The following is a 23,820-nucleotide window of genomic DNA, read 5'->3' as shown; positions in this document are numbered from 1 at the left end:
AATCTGGAAAATGAATCATAAACCAATTTTCATATTGTGTTATCGGGTCTATTCCATAAACCCGATCCATCAGTGGATACCTATGATTGATTTGACGTGCAGCAAACTATCTCTGTTATTTCGGATTCGGACCCCAGTTTACACAAAACAAACGGACATAGGTAGATCGATTTGCCGATTATCAACATTAAGCCTGAGATGATCAACAAACGAAATTCAAAAGTTAGCAATAATGAAGGTTATAGAAATCCAAAATTCTAACAATTATTCTAGGGTAGGATACCATGGCTGTATTCAATTCTATCTGGCAGCACTTCAAATACCATGATCCATAAATCCGTTTACAATTGTTTCTCTTTGCCATCATATCGGTCAATGGAAAACTCTCATTGTTTTTATTTTTTTTCATTAAGGCCACTTGGTCAGTGAAGTCAAACGAGGTTCAATGCATTGTAGTAACTGCGTTATGGACATTACGATGTACCATAATCAAAAGCAACTACATTTTGTTTACCTCAATTATCTCTACCACTTTGTAAGATGAACCGGACTCATTACCCATACTTTGAATACACTTATTTCCATCATTCAATAGCTATTTCTCATTCAACTCATCTCTGTGCGTCGGGTTCGAGTTCGAGTTCGTGAAATATGTCATGCATAACTAGCGTGTGAGAATTTCCATGATGGTTTTCCCTGGTTCGCGTTACAGTGGATTTAAACTAAATACTAAAATTACAACAAATTATGTTAGAGCTTAATAAATGAAAGGGGAACAAAACAAAAAACACCTACAACAATTCGGTCATCTTGATATGACGCTGAATAAAAGAATCTTTTGTTGTCACATCAAGAAAACTTAACAATGAAAAAAATGTTTCAAGGAGAACGGATTTAACAGGCCTCGGCATGGAGAAGAATTGGACATTTCTCTGAGGTAGCTGCACTTGCCTGATCTTAGTTAGGTCAAAACTACCCTCTGCGTTGGGAGGACTCTTTCTTCCGGTGCTATCGGCGGTGGTTGAACTCCGAGAACTGGAACTGTAGCACCGCTTCAGCTACAGTATCCTCATTAATCCTGTTCAGACATGCCGAACTAGGGGCTCTCTCTCAGTTCTGTGCACTGAGTGTCACTTGTCTCAGGTGTACAAACTGGCGCTGCATAGTTTACCACAGACCGACAAATTGTCTTATTTCTAGGCAACAAGGTTAGCTTGTTCGCAGATTAAGTGCTGCCGGCAAGCGATTTGAGGACCTTACTTCTACCTCGAAGCTTATCACAGATTACAGTGGCGTGGGCAGACAATTTAAAAATGATGTCATATGTTACCCCGAGAATCATAGGGGATCTTTATAGCGGGTTTGTTAGTTTTTAGTCGGAGGGACGGATTTAACAGACCTCGGCATGGAGAAGAATTGTGTCCCTCTGAACATCAGCGGATTGCATCAATCGTTATTAGGCAGGAATTGAAGCTGCTTCAATTCCCTGGTCTAAGTTGGGTCAAAATTACCCTATACAGTGGGAGGATTCTTTCCTCAGCTGCTATGGGTGGTGGTCGATCTCCGAGAACAAGATTAACCTTGAAGCTTCTCACCGCTTCAGCTACAGTATCCTTGTGAATACTATTCAGACCTGCCTCGCATTCTGGCTGATCTAGACGCTCGCTTTTGCAATGCTAGATCTCATGCTCTAAAAGGTGAAGATCAACCCTTACACTCCTGGATGGTGGATTTTTATATCCACAAGATGGTGATATTTCAGACTATTCAGTCCACTATGGTACCACAGCCGAGAACTTTTCTCTTATCACTGAGTGCTGCCCGATTCTATATTTAGCTCAATGACAAGGGATCTACTGTTTATAGCGGGTTTGTTAGTTTTTAGTCGGAGGGACGGATTTAACAGGCCTCGGCATGGAGAAGAATTGTGTCCCTCTGAACATCAGCGGATTGCATCAATCGTTATTAGGCAGGAATTGAAGCTGCTTCAATTCCCTGGTCTAAGTTGGGTCAAAATTACCCTATACAGTGGGAGGATTCTTTCCTCCGCTGCTATGGGTGGTGGTCGATCTCCCGGAACAAGATTAACCTTGAAGCTTCTCACCGCTTCAGCTACAGTATCCTTGTGAATACTATTCAGGCCTGCCTCGCATTCTGGCTGATCTAGAGGCTCCCTTTTGCAATGCTAGATCTCATGCTCTAAAAGGTGAAGATCAACCCTTACACTCCTGGATGGTGGTTTTATATCCACAAGATGGTGATATTTCAGACTATTCAGTCCACTATGGTACCACATTGCAATAAAACAATTTAGAGAAGCTTTGAAACACTCAAAAAGGTCATCACCACGGAATAATTCACTGCTGTAAATACTTTCTGGTGTTTGATCGAAACTGGGATTGAACCCATGACAGTGGCTCCCATTTTGGTTGGTTGCTGCAATAACAACCCAAAAGATACTGGTTTGGCAACATTGCGCCGCGCGTAGACGCAATTAAATGTGTACAGGATGTCTTCGCAGTACACAGAGTACTGCGAAGACCTACTGTAGCAGTTTTTGTCCGAGATGCCAACACTGGCACTGCACAGTTTACTACTGACCGGTCAATTGTCTTACATGTAGACAACAAGGTTTCATTGTCCATACACCAAGTGCTGCCAGCAATCGACTTGAGATCTTGATTTCTATTCGGAACATATCGAAATTTGATTGAGATGAATTAAAAATTCTATCGAATGTCACGTGGAGAATTAAGGATAATTTATAGTCGGATTATTACGCCATCGACTCTGACATTCAACTGCCTGCGTACTTCTGCCGCACATGTAGTGAATAGTAAGGCTGAGGATTTAGTGGCAGATATCCTCTAATTTCTAGCAGTGAAATAGCTGGTAAGATCACCAAGATAGACACAGTGCCCGGACTGTACAATCTTGTGCCCGGATGCCAATATTGTACAGTCGCATATGACACAATCTCGATGCCGTCAGGAGGGGATGGAATAGAGGATAGGAAGAGGTTAAGCAGTGCCGGAGGTATCACCCCACTTTGAGAAACTAACTGTTTCACTCCACGGGGTCTTGGCTTCTAAAGGTAGAATTACATACCATGCGTTCAATGCGTCCGATGATTGAAGAGTTGAAATTTCCCCTTGAAATCAAAAGCTCGAATAGTCTGCCGCAAACAGAAAAAAAAATCAACCCTTCCATCAACGCACGGATTGACGCATGGTTTGTAATTCAACCTTAATCCATAAATTCGACATACGACTGACGCCTGCATAAACATGAACCCAAGGTTTGGTTCCTCGAAAATCTGGCTTGGTTGACCGTGTCCAATGCCTTCGATAGGACATTCCCAAGGCGGATTGCCGCAATGGGTCAAACTCATCGGCCAGCAGCTTCCACACCATGGTCTGTTCAGTCTGCCGAAACCAAATTCGATCCGGTAAAGTGTGGTGAGGTGTAACCGATACATGAATTGGGTGCATTTCCGGAGGTGTTCCGGTCTAAAATCGCTGCGGCAGTATAGTAATGATCGACACTTTGACATTTTTTAGTGTCAACCTTACTCCCCAAAATGCCCTAGGCGCAAAAGTCCACGGTTAGGTTAGGTTAGGTGGCACCCTGATGTATCAGGCTCGCTTAGACTATTCAATCCATTGTGATACCACATTGGTGAACTTCTCTCTTATCACTGAGTGCTGCCCGATTCCATATTAAGCTCAATGACAAGGGACATCCTTTTTTATAGCCGAGTCCGAACGGCGTTCCACATTCTAGTGAAACCACTTAGAGAAGCTTTAAAACCCTCAGAAATGTGACCAGCATTACTGAGGTGGGATAATCCACCGCTGAAAAACTTTTTGGTGTTCGGTCGAAGCAGGAATCGAACCCACGACCTTGCGGGCATGCTAACCATTGCACCACTGTGGCTCCCAAGTCCATGGTAGTGAGATTGAGAAATGAAACGAGGAACATCCTTTTTAAGTCATTCTTGTTGGGTGCATGTTGAGTGCGATGGTTGTTGTTGTTGTGAGTCCTGTTGGGATGTAATTGGTCTGTGGCCCAAATGTTTGTCTGCCCAGAGCTTCAATACTGCCTTTAGGAAAAATTCCCGATGGGACATTTATTATGACTCCATTCTCGATTAATATGAGCGGGAGCAATCATGAGCCGCTACGGCGACATAACCAGATTCACTACAAATCGGCGAATTCTAGAGTATCCAAATATTTGACAGCATTTGATAGATGGATAGTATCTCCATCGCTAACATAGATACTATGGGAAATGTACCCAAAAAAATGTAAATTATTTCCCATCACTGTGGTTTTATTTGGCCAATTATATGACTTTGTGACTTGTCTAAAGTTTCCCATTCAGAGGCCTCCTAGTCACCATGGAATACCTCAATCCCGCCCTGTACGAAGAACTCATTACATGAACTGGAACTCATCTCAAGTGGCACAAAACAATTTTTCTTTCTTTTCACTCAGTTCAGCTACGAAGCAATCTTCTATTTTTTGCTTTTGGTGACTTCTTTAACAACACAAAAGTAGCAACAACTAACAGTGCCAACGAGAAATGTTAATTAACCGTACCGTGATTTTGGTTGTTGGTAGTTTCCTTGGTTATCTGTATGTTTTGGTTTGGTTGTTGGTGAGGGTGATGGTGATGGTGCAATGTTTGGTTTGGCTTTCTGGTCGTAGGGGTTTTTTCTTCGTCGTTAATGCTTGGTTAGCCACCGGATAGTTGGCATGTGGCATTACCTTTCGGGCCATTTTGGTAGTTTGAGTTTATTTTTGGCTTTCGTATGTACCATCACTGTCACTGTCCGTCGTCTACGCGGCCTTTGTTGTTGTTTCTGGTTCTTTCTTTAATGCGTCAACGCAAACAAAACAACAAAAAACTTGGCTTTGGGGAAAGTGTTTTTTATAATTCCGTTTTTTTTTATTTCGTGTTCATTTTTAGTCATATTTGTATTTAACGTTAATGTTATGTCGTTGTTTTTGTTGACATTCTTCAATTTATAATCATGAATTTTTGATGCGATGCCTAAGGTGGTCGATGGTAGGTAAGTTCGTTTGTCCGTCCATCCATCGAATAGTATCACCTTTTGGTATATGTGTTAATATTTCCTGACAATATTACCCTATCTAGCTAGCTGGTACCCATTCATGGATTATTAGTTATACGCAAGTTCGATGCAAACTTTGTTGTTGCCAAATTCTTTAATTGATCGCTTACCAAAACCTAGATATCATGATTGGAAAGTTATTCGAAAAGTTGGTATTAGCCACTATGTTTTCAAGTCCGAAATTTCTTATTTATCAATTTAGGAGAAAAAAAACTGTTTAATTTTGAAATACATTTAGATACATAGACCACGGTTGCCACTCGAGCCCAAAAACCAAACGAAAAATCTTATTTTGTCAAAATTTTATTTCTATAGAATTTTTTTTTCAAAATTTTATTTCTATAGAAATTTTTTTCAAAATTTTATTTCTATAGAAATTTTTGTCAAAATTTTATTTCTATAGAAAATGTTGTCAAAATTGTATTTCTATTTTACACAAACTTTTATTTCCATAAAAGATTTTGTCGAAATTTTATTTCTATAAAAACTTTGTAAAATTTTATTTCTATAAAAAAAATAGTCAAAATGTTATTTCTATAGAAAATGTTGTCAAAATTTTATTTCTGTAGAATATTTTGTCAAAATTTTATTTCTGTAGAATATTTTGTCAAAATTTTATTTCTATAGAAAATTTTGTCAAAATTTTATTTCCGTAGAATATTTTGTCAAAATTTTATTTCTATAGAAAATTTTGTCCAAATTTTATTTCTTTGGAAAATTTTGTCAATTTTTTTTTTCTATAGAAAATGTTGTCAAAATTGTATTTCTGAATAGTCTGGGTTAGGTTAGGTTAGTTATAGTGGCAGCCCAATATTTCAGGCTCACTTCCTAGCAAAAAATACATACGGCCTTATTCATAAAAATCATTAACGTGCACTCTAAACCAGTGATAGCTATCATGCTCTTTTTATACCCTCCACCATAGGATGGAGGGTATATTAACTTTGTCATTCCGTTTGTAACACATCGAAATATTGGTCTAAGACCCCATAAAGTATATATATTCTGGGTCGTGGTGAAATTCTGAGTCGATCTGAGCATGTCCGTCCGTCCGTCCGTCTGTTGAAATCACGCTAACTTCCGAACGAAACAAGCTATCGACTTGAAACTTGGCACAAGTAGTTGTTATTGATGTAGGTCGGATGGTATTGCAAATGGGCCATATCGGTCCACTTTTACGTATAGCCCCCATATAAACGGACCCCCAAATTTGGCTTGCGAGTCCTCTAAGAGAAGCAAATTTCTTCCGATCTGGCTGAAATTTGGTACATGGTCTTAGTATATGGACTCTAACAACCATGCAAAAATTGGTCCACATCGGTTCATAATTATATATAGCCCCCATATAAGCCGATCCCCAGATTTGGCTTGCGGAGCCTCTAAGAGAAGCAAATTTCATCCGATCCGGCTGAAATTTGGTACGTGATGTTAGTATGTTGTATCCAACAACAATGCAGGAATTGGTTCATATCAGTCCATAATTATATATAGCCGATCCCCAGATTTGACCTCCGGTGCCTTATGGAGAAGCAAAATTCATGCGATCTGGATGGAATTTGGTACGTGGTGGTAGTATATGATATTTAACAAACATGCCAAAAGTGGTCCATATCAGTCCATAATCATATATAGCCCCCATATAAACCGATCCAGAGATTTGGTTTTGGAGCCTCTTGGAGGAGCAAATCTCATTCGAGTCAGTTGAAATTTGGTTCATTGTACTTACCTATACATAACTTTTTTGTCTAATATATACCACGTATGAACTAACTCACAATTTATAAAACGATGTTAAGAAGTTTTAAGATACCACAACCCAAGTAATTCGATTGTGGATGACATGCTTTCGTAGAAGTTTCTACGCAATCCTTGGTGGAAGGTACATAAGATTCGGCCTGGCCGAACTTACGGCCGTTTATACTTGTTATTCTATAAGCCTTATATAAAAATAGGTATTCATTAATCATTAATAACATGCGTTTTTAGTGATCAGGTGGCAACACATGTCGTTACATCTTGTCATTTTCATCGTAGTAATGAAGATCGAATTATAACCGGTTGATCTTAATAAAAATAAAGTCTCAACATTTTAATGATTTTGTGGCGAAACATAATTTTCCAGGCTAAATTAATTTATACAGAATACATTACTCACAATATACAATCATTTTATAATTAGTCAATATCATGGCTGAACAAGAAGGTTAAATCAATGGCCCATATGATTACAATATTTTTATTTCAACAAACTTTTAAGATGTCAAAATCATATGTTTATGGTGATTTCAGATGACACTGCATAGCAAATGCATCTCAAACAAACTCGCGCATTCATAGCTGGAGAATTGTTCAAAGATGACTTGAGTATCTTGATAACATATTCCAGACCCAAAATACCACGCACATCAGTTTTTAAACTGCATCATAAACTGTTTTTGTTAATAGATGGCGAAGATCCATTTGACTGACTTCCATTCTTAACTTTGGTGGGTATTATAGTCTTATTTGTCTCATATCGGATGAATTATCCATTCCACGGATGAATTATCCACTTCTCAATCACTCATAGGTGACACAATTAAATTTGAACCTTTATTTTTCTCTGGATTTTAATTATTTTTTCAGGACAATTGAAAGAATAAATAATTGCCACTTTTACCAATGCCATACGATTCTTTTATCAGCTGATTTTGACTTCTTAAAATTGTAAACAACATATTGAAATTTGTTGTTTTTGTTATCGTGATTCAACCTCCTTATTCAGCCATGGTCAATATATTATTATCAATATTAGTATTAATCGAACCGGATTGTATTCGAATATGAAGTCTATTGTTATTGAAAACACGTCACTATTCTAATGGAATTCATCTATTTAATTTCTCGAGCTAATTTTCGACGCATTTTTCATTAAAGTAACAAAAGGAAGTTTAAGATGACGTTAAATTTACATAATATTGGTAGGTATGAATTTTGCAGGTCTATTTCTGCAGTTCTCTCATTTGGATTAGTATTTTGAAAAATGACATCAAAATAGGGGTTTTAAAAGAAAAGATCGCCCATTTTATACGCATTGACATATAATGATATACAAAATAGCATAAAACAGCGATAAATTAATAGGTATTGCCCAAAAAAAGCATTTTGCAATTTTGTCAAAGAGTTGAAGAAGGGTACATCCTAAAATAAATTTTTACAATTTACCAAAGACTTATTAAAGGTTTGGTAAGCTATTAATCGTTTATGAATGCTATTTTTCACGAAATAGTTTATCAATCGTTTATAAACGTCACTTAACTTTTTATGAATACGGTTGTTAAGCAGTAAGAGTTTAGTTGCGCTTTTTGTTATACAAAAAAGTAGACAGTGCATCCACACTGCATGAATCGGTGGCAATAACGTAAGCGAGTAATCAAACTAGTATTATGATCATTCGTTTACGTTATTTCAACCAATTCATGCAGTATAGGTGCATGAAAGTAGTGCTGTTTTCCTTCACGCCAACAATGATATACTCAAGATTATATATCACTTCTGAGCAATATTTCTATTAAAATGAGCAATTATATCAGCGCTATGTAGAAAGAAGCTGCTCTAAATCGGGACATCGCTCACAAAAATCAGCACTGGTTCGGTTGTTTTGTAAGCAGTTGGTACTGCCTCTCTCCCTTACAATCCTGCTGACCTTTTTATAGCCGAGTCCGAACGGTGTTCCACATTGCAGTAAAACCACTTAGAGAAGCTTTGAAACACTCAGAAATCTCACCAGCATTACTGAGGTAGGATAATCCACCGCTGAAAAACTTTTTGGTCGAAACTGGGCTACAACACACGACCCTGTGTATGCAAGGCGGGCATGCTAAGTGAGCGTGAAATATCGGGCTGCCACTATACCTAACCTAACCTATGTGTACTTCGTACAACAAAACAGTCTTGAATGCGCATCTCTGATGCAAAATACATAAAACAACAAAATTAAAATAAACCGAGTAAACAACAAAATTAAAATAAACCGAGTTTGACGGTGGCCATGGAAACTCGAAATTCCCATTTACTCTAAATTAAAATATAAGCACCGTTTGTCCAAATAATTACCGCGATTGCAAAGGGAAAACATTTTTAAAGTTATTTTCACTTCCCTATTTTTTCATATAATAATTTATTTTAATTTGACATATATTTTGAAAAGTGTACCCTGCCAGCATTTCAAAGTTGCATTTCACCCTTATCGCTACCACAGACTCGTAAGTGACACTGCAACAATCGCCAACTGTGATAGTATTTTGCCATCACTATTCGCATGAAAGTATTTTGCCATCATTATTGTTACAAGAGCCCTTTTATATTTTGTGAAACACCAAGCACAACTTGCTTCTTATAATTTATTTAAGTAAAATTGATAATGATGTGCTGAAAACATAGTTATTTCGCCTAAAATTGTACAAGGTATATTGGTGAACAATTTTTGACTTTCCAAATGGAATAAAGTGATAGTTTTTCAAATATTTTTCCAGACACGCTGCCTCCATTGCGAATAAAAGCACTGGCTGATAGACGCTACAACATGTAACTTTTAACTCAACATCAATCTTTTAATAATGCATAAAAATATGTTAAATGTGATGTGATAGTCGTATTAATGTTATATTTATGAGAATTTATAAATGTTTAATAAAATTAATAAACATCTAAACAATCGTGTTTTACTTGACCACAATGATTCTTTTACAACTATCTTAAAATGCACTTTGTCTGATTGTTTGAAGGGGCTCTTATAGCCGTCATTCTAAATGTATCTAGAAGGGCACCTAATAATTGCACTCATGCGATACGTTTTTGTAGTAACTTGGCGTGGTACAACTTCTCAATAGTGACGGCGCTTTTCCGAGGAGTTTTGGATATCGTATACGACTGTTTTCGACGTAGTGGGGATTCTCAGAAGCGCCCCCAAATTCAAAAAATGTTGGCAGGGTATGTTCAGTCAGAGCCTATTCCAAATTAGGGGCGTTTATATTATAAAATTGATGTGTTTTGGAGGAAAACTTGTGTTTTGGACTTGATTTTGTGTATGGGGAAAACGACTCGTTTTGAAAAGCTTATAAGGGGAAAACATTTCAAACGACTCGTTTTGAAATGGTTATAAGGGGAAAATATTTCAAACCCCTACACTGGTAGAAAAAAGGCGGTATGTGGCCCTTACGGTTTGGTATTAATAAATTGGTTCACGTTACGTTTTAATTTTGATACCACTTTATATCAAGGCATATTAATTAAAGGTAAAGTCACGAGCAAACGTGTGTACACCCCATGATATTTAGAAAGTCAAACTAAAATGGCAGGTCACTTAAGTTGACATTTTTTGTATGTGTAGTGTTGTTGTATTGTAATATTTATGTACACAAAGAATGTAAACAAACCTACTAAACGTAAACAAAGCCTTTGACAAGATGAATGTCGATATTAGTCACCTGATTGCATGACTTTACCTCTTTAATATGCCTTGACTTTATATCAAATCATATACATCCGGTATTACTATGGTATTAACTATCGCATCGCCGTAACGTATGATATGTAGCCGTTGCGACCAATTAGAATTGATCGCCTTTGTAGTTTAGTTTTTTTAAGTATACCTTCCCTTCTTTAACTAGATGCGCAATTTGCATACAAAAACCATTCAAATACCACAACAGACGACTTGAGGAATGCAGTGCCTCAAGAGCGACATGGAGCTGAATTGGGAGAAAAATTTTGCATGGAGAAATTACTATGTGTATGTATGTATGTTATGTATTAAATGAATTAAAGAAACAAAGACGTTTTACGTGTGTTTTATTAAATTAATATGTATTAGCATAATTAATACCGGGTTGGTATTAAACCCAATGCCGTTTAGGTATTATTTGGTAGTACCGCACTGTTTATACATCAATACCTTTATGATATAAATAATAATACCGCTTAGGTATTATTTTCAATACCATATAGGTACTTTCATGGCTGAATAAGGAGGTTGAATCACGATAACAAAAACAACAAATTTCAATATGTTGTTTACAATTTTAAGAAGTCAAAATCAGCTGATAAAAGAATCGTATGGCATTGGTAAAAGTGGCAATTATTTATTCTTTCAATTGTCCTGAAAAAATAATTAAAATCCAGAGAAAAATAAAGGTTCAAATTTAATTGCGTCACCTATGAGTGATTGTGAAGTGGATAATTCATCCGAGGAACGCCGATATGAGACAAATAAGACTATAATACCCACCAAAGTTAAGAATGGAAGTCAGTCAAATGGATCTTCGCCATCTATTAACAAAAACAGTTTAGGATGCAGTTTAAAAACTGATGTGCGTGGTATTTTGGGTCTGGAATATGTTATCAAGATACTCAAGTCATCTTTGAACAATTCTCCAGCTATGAATGTGCGAGTTTGTTTGAGATGCATTTGCTATGCAGTGTCATTTGGAGAGCTGCAATCACCATAAACATATGATTTTGACATCTTAAAATTTTGTCGAAATAAAAAAATTGTAATCATATGGGCCCATGATTTAACCTTCTTGTTCAGCCATGGGTACATTCATAATCATGCTTTGCGTTCCGGCTGCACCATTCGGTATTGATATTGTACCATACGGGGTTGGCTAACTATCAATAACCCTGCCAACATTTTTTGAATTTGGGGACTCTTTTGAGAATCCCTACTACGTCGAAAACAATCATATACGACATCAAAAACTCGTCGGAAAAGCGCCGTCACTATTGAGAAGTTGTACCACGCCAAGTTACAACAAAAATGTTTCGCATGAGTGCAATTATTAGGTGCCTTTATAGATCAATTTAGAACGACGCCAATAAGGGACCCTCCAAACAATCAGAAAAAGTGCATTTTAAGATAGTTGTAAAAGAATCATTGTGGTCGAGTAAAACACGTTTGTTTAGATATTTATTAATTTGATTAAACATTTACAAATTCTTAAAAATATAACATTTATACCACTATCACATTACATTTAACATAATTTTTGGCATTAATGATGATGTTGAGTTACAAGTAGCGAGTTACATGTTGCTGCGTCTATCAACCAGTGTTTTTATACCATGGAGGCAGCGTGTCTGTAAAATATCTGAAAAACAATCACTTTATTCCATTTGGAAAATCACCAAATTGTTCACCAATATACCTTTCACAATTTTAAGCGTATAATCTATGTTTTCAGAACTTTATTTTCGTTTTTATTTAATTAAAATATAACAAGCTGGTTGCGCTTGGCGTTTCACAAAAAATGGCTTTTTTAACAGTAGGGATGGCAAATTACTTGCATGTACTTTTTGATGTACCTTTTCATGATGGTTGAAGTGACATTTACGAGTCTGTGGTAACGATGAGGTTGAAATGGAACTTTGAAATGCTGGCAGGGAACGTACTATGGGTGTAAACATGCTTGGTGAGAACGCCATATTAAAGGGTGATTCTTTTGAGGTTAGGATTTTCATGCATTAGTATTTGACAGATCACGTGGGATTTCAGACATGGTGTCAAAGAGAAAGATGCTCAGTATGCTTTGACATTTCATCATGAATAGACTTACTAACGAGCAACGCTTGCAAATCATTGAATTTTATTACCAAAATCAGTGGCAGAAAATCCGCTTTTTTATCGACAAATTTTGTTCAGCGATGAGGCTCATTTCTGGTTGAATGGCTACGTAAATAAGCAAAATTGCCGCATTTGGAGTGAAGAGCAACCAGAAGCCGTTCAAGAACTGCCCATGCATCCCGAAAAATGCACTGTTTGGTGTGGTTTGTACGCTGGTGGAATCATTGGACCGTATTTTTTCAAAGATGCTGTTGGACGCAACGTTACGGTGAATGGCGATCGCTATCGTTCGATGCTAACAAACTTTTTGTTGCCAAAAATGGAAGAACTGAACTTGGTTGACATGTGGTTTCAACAAGATGGCGCTACATGCCACACAGCTCGCGATTCTATGGCCATTTTGAGGGAAAACTTCGGAGAACAATTCATCTCAAGAAATGGACCGGTAAGTTGGCCACCAAGATCATGCGATTTGACGCCTTTAGACTATTTTTTGTGGGGCTACGTCAAGTCTAAAGTCTACAGAAATAAGCCAGCAACTATTCCAGCTTTGGAAGACAACATTTCCGAAGAAATTCGGGCTATTCCGGCCGAAATGCTCGAAAAAGTTGCCCAAAATTGGACTTTCCGAATGGACCACCTAAGACGCAGCCGCGGTCAACATTTAAATGAAATTATCTTCAAAAAGTAAATGTCATGGACCAATCTAACGTTTCAAATAAAGAACCGATGAGATTTTGCAAATTTTATGCGTTTTTTTTTTTTAAAAGTTATCAAGCTCTTAACAAATCACCCTTTAAAATGACTTTAACTAGATTTTAATTGTAATTTGTCTTAAAAAAAAAGGAATTTCAAAACCACTTTTATTAGATTTCGAACCTAATGTGAATGGACTATTAGTTTGCATATTTGGAAATGTTGCAATTATATATAAATATGAGATTCTAACAAATTTTATAAAAAATTGTGAAGTGATCGTATTTAGCCAATTTCCGCACCACATCAATATTTCAATGTCACCTTTGCGCCATCTGCTAAGGCAAACTTTATTTTCCCATATGGTTGGTGTTTGTGTTTCTCCTTTTTGACGCTAAATACAGTCAAATAACACCATATATTCGAAAACAAATGAATTTCTTTTTACTACACTTATAATGAATAAGCGACAATATTTTATGCGCTTTACAGATTATCAGTTATTCCGGACGACAGTGCTCGTGTAGAACATATCCCATATATTGTGCACATCATAAGTTAAGTCCGAAGGCATAATCGATACTGCTGCATGTTTATGGGATCGATAACACATTTACCGATTATTTAGTCATCGCCGACAAGTCGTATCGATCCGACACACTGTAAGATTCTTTACAAACACCGACATTCCGTCCGGAATAACTGATAGTCTGTAAAGCGCATTAGCCGATATAAACCTATATAATTGACGGCGGGGACATCTGGCGGCGTGTGTTTTAGTGGCATTGTTTTCTGTCACACAGAGATAAATTTATTGTCCAATAAATCCATGTAAATTTTATTACTACTACCATTTTATGCAACCCTAGCCTCTTCTCCAAAAATGTAAACAAACAACATATGATTGTGTATGTCAAAATTGACATAAACGTTGTGTGTTTTTGCTAAAGTTTGTCGGTACCACTTAGGGACGAGTTTCCTCCTTTTCTTTTGAAAACAAAAAAAAATTGATTGCAAAATTTTCATAGAACAATTGAAAAATGCTTGCCAATTGCGCAACTAAAACCTTGCAATATGTGGTAAGTATTGATCCCTAGTCACACACAATGGGAAGTAACTATGGGATAATTTTCCAATACAGGTTATGTAATTTAAGTATAAACGAAATATTAACTATTTCTAACAAATTCATGTCTTTATTTTTTGTAGCGCGGCAGTGTACGTGCCATCGCTACATCGGCCATGCAACGCAGTGACAATTTGTTTGTCCATCGTGATACTCCCGAAGACAATCCAGACATCCCATTCGAATTCACCCCAGAAAATAAGAAGGTAAGCTAGCATGTGTCAACGCTCGTGGAAACTATAAATGGATAAATCAGCGCTTTGCGAATTCTCATCATCCTAGTTCCAAACTTCTGTTTTGTGGCGCTATGCTTCCAGTTAGAAACCCCTAAATTTTGTATTGGTTTTTATAAAAGTACTGCGGGTTGTAAACAGAATCGAAAAATCGAATTTTTCAGAATACATAAGTTGGCTTATTTCTTTCCATGAAGGAAAGCCCTTGTGGTGTAGAAGTCTGCACAGTCATCCATTCTGACGACCCACTGCTACTATAGTCAGAATGACTATATTCCAACAGAAATATTAGACACGAATATATCAAGAAATGAATCAACTCCATGTACTGAGTGGATTCCATGTAAATGTGCAATATAGAGCAGGAGTTGCAACTGTATCACGAAACGATGCACTTTCCTACCAAACAATTAGGAGTGAGATATTGTGAAACACCACTGTTATTGGAGTCAGAATAACTATACTCCAGCAGAAATAATAGAGTCGTATATTTCCAAAAATTCATCCAGTCCAAGCCACCGTGCTACAATATTTAGAATGACTGCCTTTTCATGGGTTCAATCCCAGTTTCGACGAAAACACCAAAAAGGTTTTCAACGGTAGACTTCCCCTGTCAATAATGGTGGTGACATTTCTAAGTGATTCAAAACTTTTCTTTGTTATTTCTCCGTAATTTGAACACGGTTCCCATAGTTGGTAGAATTCTACCAAAAATGGTAGAATTTTTACTGTTTGGTAGATTCTGCAAAATATTCCTCTTACACTAAGATATACTTCAATTTTTATAGAAAAAAATGTTGACAAAATTTCGTCCAAAAAAATCTTGACAAAATTTTCTATAGAAAAACATTTTGAGAAAATTTTCTATAGAAAAAAATTTGGCATTTTCTATAAAAATAAAATTTTGACAAAATTTTCTATAGAAATAAAATTTTGACCAAATTTTCTATAGAAATAAAACTTTGACAAAATTTTCTGTAGAAATAAAATTTTGTCAAAAATTTCTATAGAAATAAAATATGAACACAATTTTCCATAGAAATAAAATTTTTACAAAATTTTCTATAGAAATAAAATTTTGACAAAATTTTCTATAGAAATAAAATTTTAACAAAATTTTCTATAGAAATAAAATTTTGACAAAATTTTCTATAGAAATAAAATTTTAACAAAATTTTCTATAGAAATAAAATTTTGACAAAATTTTTCTATAGAAATAAAATTTTGACAAAAATTTTTCATAGAAATAAAATTTTGACAAAAATTTTTCTATCGAAATAAAATTTTGACAAAATTTTCTATATAAATAAAATGTTGGCAATACTTTCTATAGAAATAAAATGTTGACAAAACTTTCTATAGAAATAAAATTTTGACAAAATTTTCTATAGAAATAAAATTTTGACAAAATTTCCTATAGAAATAAAATGTTGGCAAAATTTTCTATAGAAATAAAATGTTGGCAAAATTTCCTACAGAAATAAAATTTTGACAAAATTTTCTATAGAAATAAAATGCTGACAAAATTTTCTATAGAAATAAAATTTTGACAAAATTTTCTATAGAAATAAAATTTTGAAAAAATTTTCTATAGAAATAAAATGTTGACACAATTTTCCATAGAAATAAAATTTTTACAAAATTTTCTATAGAAATAAAATTTTGACAAAATTTTCTATAGAAAATTTTCTATGTTGAAATAAAATTTTCGCAAAATTTTCTATAGAAATAAAATTTTGACAAAATTTTCTATAGAAGTAAATTTTGTCAAAATTTTCTATAGAAGTATATTTGGACAAATTTTCTTTAGAAGTAAATTTTTTAATTTAGTAGATTTTTGGTAAAATTTTTTTTCAAATTTTGGTAGATTATTTTTGGCACGAACGGCAACCGTGAATGTGCAACTCTGTTTGGTCTTACCTAGAAAAATGAGCTCCTTTGTCATTGAGCGAAAATAACCGGCTGCTACTATACCTAACCTCATCTAAGCACCGTTTACACCTCAAAGAGTTTAACTGTTCCCGCTCGGAGTATAAAGCCACTGGGATGGCTGACTAAGATGTTTCTTCTCCAACATAATAAAATAAACACATAACTAGTATCGTTCTTCCGACATTTGCTCATTTGGAAAGTGTACTATTGTGTTCCAATATATTTTACAGTGTAACCTCACAACTTGAAACTTAAAACCGGGCACTATATTAGCCCATTAAAATTAATCTCTTCCCAAATGTGGGCAAAATTTAGGCGACCGAGGTTAGGTTAGGTTAGGTTAGGTTATGTGGCAGCCCGATGTATCAGGCTCACTTAGACTATTCAGTCCATTGTGATACCACAGTGGTGAACTTCTCTCTTATCACTGAGTGCTGCCCGATTCCATGTTAAGCTCAATGACAAGGGACCTCCTTTTTATAGCCGAGTCCGAACGGCGTTCCACATTCCACTGAAACCACTTAGAAAAGCTTTGAAACCCTCAGAAATGTCACCAGCATTACTGAGGTGGGATAATCCACCGCTGAAAAATTTTTTGGTGTTCGGTCGTAGCAGGAATCGAACCCACGACCTTGTGTATGCAAGGCGGGCATGCTAACCATTGCATCACGGTGGCTCCCGAGGCAACCGAGAGTGTTGACTTCTGAGAGGTTTCACTGTGTATCCAAATTTCTTCAAACATCTTGCACATATCATGGAATAAAGCTTGGGTACATTTCTTCGTATAGTCAGAGAATTGTGCTTGCGAAAATATGCATTTTAATGTTTGTTCCTTTTCTTTCTTGCAGCGTGTGGAAGCCATCTTAAGTATCTATCCTGAGGGTCACAAGCGCGGTGCCATGATTCCCCTTTTGGATTTGGCCCAACGTCAATATGGTTGGTTGCCAATTTCGGCCATGCATAAAGTAGCTGAAATCTTGGGTTTGCCAAATATGAGAGTTTATGAAGTAGCCACTTTCTACACAATGTTTATGCGCAAACCTACCGGTAAATATCATATTCAAGTTTGTACCACAACACCATGCTGGTTAAGAGGATCCGATGAAATTTTGGAGACATGCAAGGTATATCACAAGACCAATATTTAAAATACACATTTTTTTAATATTTGTTTACTTTTCCACAGAAAACCTTAAATATTGGTGTTGGTGAAACTACTAAAGATATGAAATTCACCATTTCCGAAGTCGAGTGCCTCGGTGCTTGTGTCAATGCTCCCATGGTTGCTATTAATGATGATTATTATGTGAGTGACCCAATCTTGTATTTATATAGCCAAATTTTTTAAAATTTTATTTCTATTTTAAAGGAAGATTTAACTGCTAAGGATATGCAAAATATTTTGGCCGATTGCAAGGCCGATCGTGTTTCTCCCCCTGGACCCCGTAATGGCCGCTTTGCCAGCGAACCTAAAGGTGAACCCACATCATTGACTGAGGAACCAAAAGGTCCAGGTTTTGGTCTTCAACCCGGTCTCTAAACTAACGTATAGTACGATAATGTATTTAGAAATTTTTAAATAAATATTTAAATCGTTTTTTGTGAGAATGATTAAGTGAGAACATCTGTTGAGTTTTAATATGAAAGGATCCACAAAAACAAAATACCCCAAATTAGTAGTAGGCTATGTAAAAGACAATACTATTGAATTTTGTGAACGATTTTATTATATGATGTCGGATATGTTCTAAAAACCACTTGACCTAATTTTATAAATACGAGTTAGGAAATTAGAGAAGGGCCATGTATAGAACACAATGATGTGAAAATCCGCTTAGATGAAAGTTATATCTAAATCGGAATTGATATTATATATCTACCACGTTGAGAAGGCGTAACAAAAGATTTGATTTAGGATAATATGACAACCATAAAGCTGGTTCGATAATGCAGGAAGAACTGGCTAAGTAGCTGAGATGAAAAAGTGCTTACCAAGATGATTTTTGCCACACCCCTAGCATATACATTTGTTTATTTCTCGCAAACTACATTCTTTGCGTATATCTTGGCCGATGATTACAACTTAGCTCTTGGTAATGCTGCAAAGAAGTACTTGCCTCGCAGGACATGTCCTTTCATTTAATAGTAGCAGGTTATTAATTTTGAACTAAGTTACCTCCAAGATAATTTGGTAATTAGATTTTTTCTGGGAAGTATTCAACCGCAGCACAACAAATATTCGAGGACTAATTGAAGAAAACAACACTACACTCGGCTTAGAAAATTTTTTTTCCTCATCGAGTGAAACAGAGATTCTGTTGAATAATACGAGAGTTTCATTTTATATTTCGGGATTAGAGAATAAAAACAAGTTGCGGCAAAAGTTCCGACGTTTTGGAAGGCGAACCCAAAATTATGGTTTAGCCAGATGGAGAGTCAATTTATAACCGCCGGAATTTCTCAAGATTCCACCAAATACCATACGCTGGTTGGATCGATAGAAAGCAACATCCTTAATGCGGTAAGACACATCATCGAGAATCCGCCAGTGCGAAATTTGAACAATTCCCTAAAAAAACGGAAATGTGGATTTGGGCGATAGAAAACCTTCAGGGATGCTGCGCGAAATGCGTCAATTATCATCTGGAAAAGTATCCGAAGAAAACTAGAATCTTCTTCGGCTTGGATGACTGACGAAGGAGACCTGAAGATATGTCGCCTCATGTTAAAGGGTCAGTCTTCCAAGCAACAATTTTTAGTGGACACGAGGGTTGATGTATCTATGATTCCAGTATCATTATATCGAAAGCGAGGACTTTTGCACAGCGACGTGAAAAAGCCTCTCCGAGACAACTTCAACAGTTGGATTACATAGGTCAACATATCACTGATATTCGATAGCAGCAGATTTTTTGTCAAGAGTGGAAGCGATTTCTGTTCCATCGCCTTTAAATTATGAAGAGTTGTATCATTTTATTTTTTACGTACTGGAATAAAAACGAAGACATTCGGCGCCAAGTCCGAACCATATGGCGGATGAGCCATCAAATCAATCTTGAGTGCTCAAAAAATTCAGTTGTTTGAGCCGATGGGTGAGAGCTCGCATTGCCGTGGTGAAGAGTGATCTATATTCGGCAGTTAGTTTTCTTGATTTCTTAGAAGGCAACTGGCTCAGAATTGACAGTTCTAGTGACATGTCCACTTTTTTCGAAAAAACTGGCGATCATTTATTTGGCTGATATTTTGCAAGATTTTCGAGATTCATAAAATATTTGGATGTACGGCATTTCAAGAAAATCGGTTATTAACACGCTAACTATAACCAAATCGGGGATAAATATATATGGCAGCTATATCTAAATCTGAACCGATTTTTTCCAAAACCAATAGCGATTGTCTCTGTACCAAGAAACGGCCCTATGCCAAATTTAAGGACGATCAGACTTAAATTGCGAGCTGTAATTTGTGCACAAAATTACATATACAGACAGACAGACGGACATCGCTAAATCGACTCAGAATTTAATTCTAAGCCGATCGGTATACTAAAAGATGGGTCTATGACCACTATTTCTTGGCGTTACATACAAATGCACAAACTTATTATACCCTGTACACAGTAGTGGTGAAGGGTATAAATATGGGGTGATTGTAGTTCTTGGAGGGAGGTGCCATATCTGCCTTGTTTCGCCACTATTAACCAATAGAGGCACTGTTTCAGGTTTTTTCAACCGAATAGAACACTCATAGAAAGTTTGTATAGTACACTCATGGAAAGTTTGTAAAAATCAATAGCGATTGTCTCTGTCCCAAGAAACGGCCCTATGCCAAATTTAAGGACGATCAGACTTAAATTGCGAGCTGTAATTTGTGCACAAAATTACATATACAGACAGACAGACGGACATCGCTAAATCGACTCAGAATTTAATTCTAAGCCGATCGGTATACTAAAAGATGGGTCTATGACCACTATTTCTTGGCGTTACATACAAATGCACAAACTTATTATACCCTGTACACAGTAGTGGTGAAGGGTATAAATATGGAGTGATTGTAGTTCTTGGAGGGAGGTGCCATCTCTGCCTTGTTTCGCCACTATTAACCAATAGAGGCACTGTTTCAGGTTTTTTCAACCGAATAGAACACTCATAGAAAGTTTGTATAGTACACTCATGGAAAGTTTGTAAAAATCAGCAGTAGGTGTCTGCTTGTTCGTTTTAAAATGTTACCCAAAGTATTTTCAAGATCCAAAAAAGTTTTTTGTATATTCCTGTCCATTGTATCTTTAAAAAATCACTATTAAAAGAATCAACACATATTTTGTTTGCTGTTGTGAATTAATTTGAGCAATAATACAATACATATTCTTGTTATTCTGTTAGGTTAGGTGGCAACCCGATGTATCAGGCTCACTTAGACTATGTTGTGATACCACAGTGATTAACATCATCTCTCTTATCACTGAGTGCTACCCGATTCCATGTTAAGCTGAAAGACAAGGCTCCTGCTTTTTATAGCCGAGTCCAAACAGCGTTCCACATTGCAGTGAAACCATTTAGAGAAGCTTCGAAATACTCAGAAATGGCACCAGCATTACTGAGGTGGGATAATCGAAGCAGGAATCGAACCCACGACCTTGTGTATGCATGGCAGGCATGCTAACCATTGCACTACGGTTATATTGTTTGTTTAATGTATAGCAATAACTCCTAGCTTGCATTTTTTATACGTTTCAGCCACATGTTGACAATGATTGCTACGTCAGCAAACAGTGACTGCTTTTCCAGCAGACTTTTTGCTTTTCTAACAGATGTTTCTGCTACTGACAAATTTCTTTCACATTTTTAAAATCTTCAATGCAAAACCCCCAAATGCCTTTGGAAATAAAAATTAACATAGACTATAATTAGGTTTGATGTTTATTTAATGTCATTTTAAAATGTCACTTAAATTTATAAAAAAATATCTTTTTAAAACAAAAATTCAATTTAATATATATGAAAAATATCATTGATATTTTATAGAATTTGAAGTTATTATAATTTTTATTTTGTTTGTGAATATAAAACCTATTTTATTTTAGCAACCTCATATATGTAAGTACATACATACATACAAGTTGTAAATAGTATTAGCAATTATGGAAAATACAATTTTTTCAAATAATTTCTTGCTGCGCTTCGAGAAGTAAAAATTCAAAAACTATACAATGATAAAAGCTTTAAAAAGTGCAAAATTTAAATAAAAACTCATGATTTGCCTCATAGGGGCTGACTGACAAGAATGAATATATATATGAAATAATAAATATATTATGGATAAAAAATAGATATATTGCAATTGATATATTTTATGTTTGCTTTAGCCTTGGTATTGACAATTTTTTTGGTAAAGAAATTAAATAAGAAATTTCGATTTGTTATTATGTCATAATTTATTCCAATGTGTCTCCCACAAAATAATGTCGAAAGATTTTTACTTTTTTTATAGCGAAATACCTTTGTTTATGAATCTATTTATTTATGCTTTGATATTTTTTCCATTTTTTTTACTTGAGTTGTTTTCATTAAATTAGTGGAAAAGTGTTCTGGTCTATTTGGGATTTAAAAAAACACACACACACATCTTACAATTATGGGCATCTGAATCAAAATGTTTAATTTTTAGATTTTTTAGCAAGTTAGACGGATACTAAAAGTATTTCATTTCAGATTATAAAAAAAAAAACATACAAACTAAATCAATGATTTTTTTTTAATTTCACGACAATAACGAATATTTATAGTCGTGCCGGTTCTGATACACACATGTATAAGAGGTGTTCTGGACTACACTTTACACCGTCACCGACCTGAAAAATTTAAACGAACATTTTTTCTCTGTGGGCCAAGTGTACATCAATCGTATACAAAATTAGAAGATTTTTAGCACAAATAAATAACATAGTTCGAAACTTTTTAATTTGTTAATATGCCACAAAATAAAATTTTAACGAAAAATTCTTCTGACTGGGGTTAGGGGTTGGTTTTTCCACATTCTACTATAACTTTCCTGCAAAATAGGTTTATTTTATGGTTCCTGTCTGCAAATAAAATGGAATTGCGATTAGAAATTCCAAAAAATTTTCTCACGTGTAAGTCAGAACAACTAACTTTTTGCGAGGTGTGAACAATGTATGCTGTGTCGTGTACAGTGTGGTGAGACTCAGAATATGCAATTTTTATTTATTTTTATATCGTTCGTATTTTGATTAAGGCTTTTGGAAAAATGAATTAATCATGCCTGTTTTGGTATACATATCAGAGAACTGCAACCGGTGCATTCTTACCCACAAAATGTCGGTGGCAGTGAGTAAGACACCAATTACCATGCGATCTTTTACATTGATACAAATGCGAGAATAAAAACAACATTAGTATATAACAATGTTCGTAATGCAGTGTCTTGCAATCTTAAACTAATCGACATCGTAACAACGCTCGGTAAACAAAAAAACGAGTGTGGCACTTAAGTGAGCAATTCGTGTTTTAAGATTGCAAATATTGGTGTTTATTAAATACACTGTTCGGTTGCGGTAGATCGCAGCCGTTCGCTGACACATATATCGCTTTCGTGAGGTGTCACACTTATGAGATGTTCTGGACAACACTTTACACCGTCACAGAACTATATAAAGGGTGGTTAAATTGTAAGGGCCGATGTTGAATGTGAACCACACCTAAACGCCAAGTTTTTTTTTTCCAAATTTTATTTGACATTTCTCTATTTCAGACTTTCTCAATTTGAACCATGGACGTCGTGAATGGGTAGAATGGTTCCAAGAAATGGCAACAGTGGATGATCAATTTTCGAAGAAAATCATCTTCAGTGATGAGGCACATTTTCACCTCAGTGGATTCGTCAATAAACAGAAACATCATCGGGCCGTATTTTTTCCAAAATGAGGCCGGCCAGGCAGTTACTGTGAATGGTGTTCGCTATCGTGAGATGATAACGAACTTTGTATGGCCCGAATTGGAAGATATGGATGTGGACGATATGTGGTTTCAGCAGGACGGTGCCACTTGCCACACAGCTAACGAAACAA

At 35.8% G+C, this 23,820-nt stretch overlaps 1 protein-coding gene and 1 long non-coding RNA gene across 2 annotated transcripts; one reads left to right on the top strand and one right to left on the bottom strand.

The window, feature by feature from the left end:
- Positions 1-12,056: 12,056 nt before the first annotated feature.
- Positions 12,057-12,558, bottom strand: LOC142231694 (uncharacterized). The gene is made up of 2 exons (XR_012720869.1): positions 12,328-12,558; positions 12,057-12,270 (listed from the first exon to the last, which is right to left on the bottom strand). It is a non-coding gene; the product is annotated as an uncharacterized LOC142231694 (long non-coding RNA).
- Positions 12,559-14,356: 1,798 nt separating this feature from the next.
- On the top strand, positions 14,357-18,352 carry ND-24 (NADH dehydrogenase ubiquinone). The gene is made up of 5 exons (XM_075302820.1): positions 14,357-14,518; positions 14,649-14,771; positions 17,579-17,854; positions 17,917-18,036; positions 18,100-18,352. The coding sequence occupies exons 1-5, from the start codon at positions 14,480-14,482 to the stop codon at positions 18,268-18,270; spliced, it is 729 nt and encodes a 242-aa protein (XP_075158935.1). The 5' UTR covers positions 14,357-14,479; the 3' UTR covers positions 18,271-18,352.
- The last annotated feature ends 5,468 nt before the right edge of the window (positions 18,353-23,820 follow it).

The sequence above is a fragment of the Haematobia irritans genome, chromosome 3 (assembly GCF_050003625.1).
Source record: "Haematobia irritans isolate KBUSLIRL chromosome 3, ASM5000362v1, whole genome shotgun sequence".
Lineage (NCBI taxonomy): Eukaryota > Metazoa > Arthropoda > Insecta > Diptera > Muscidae > Haematobia > Haematobia irritans.
This window is presented reverse-complemented; position numbering and strand designations above follow the sequence as displayed.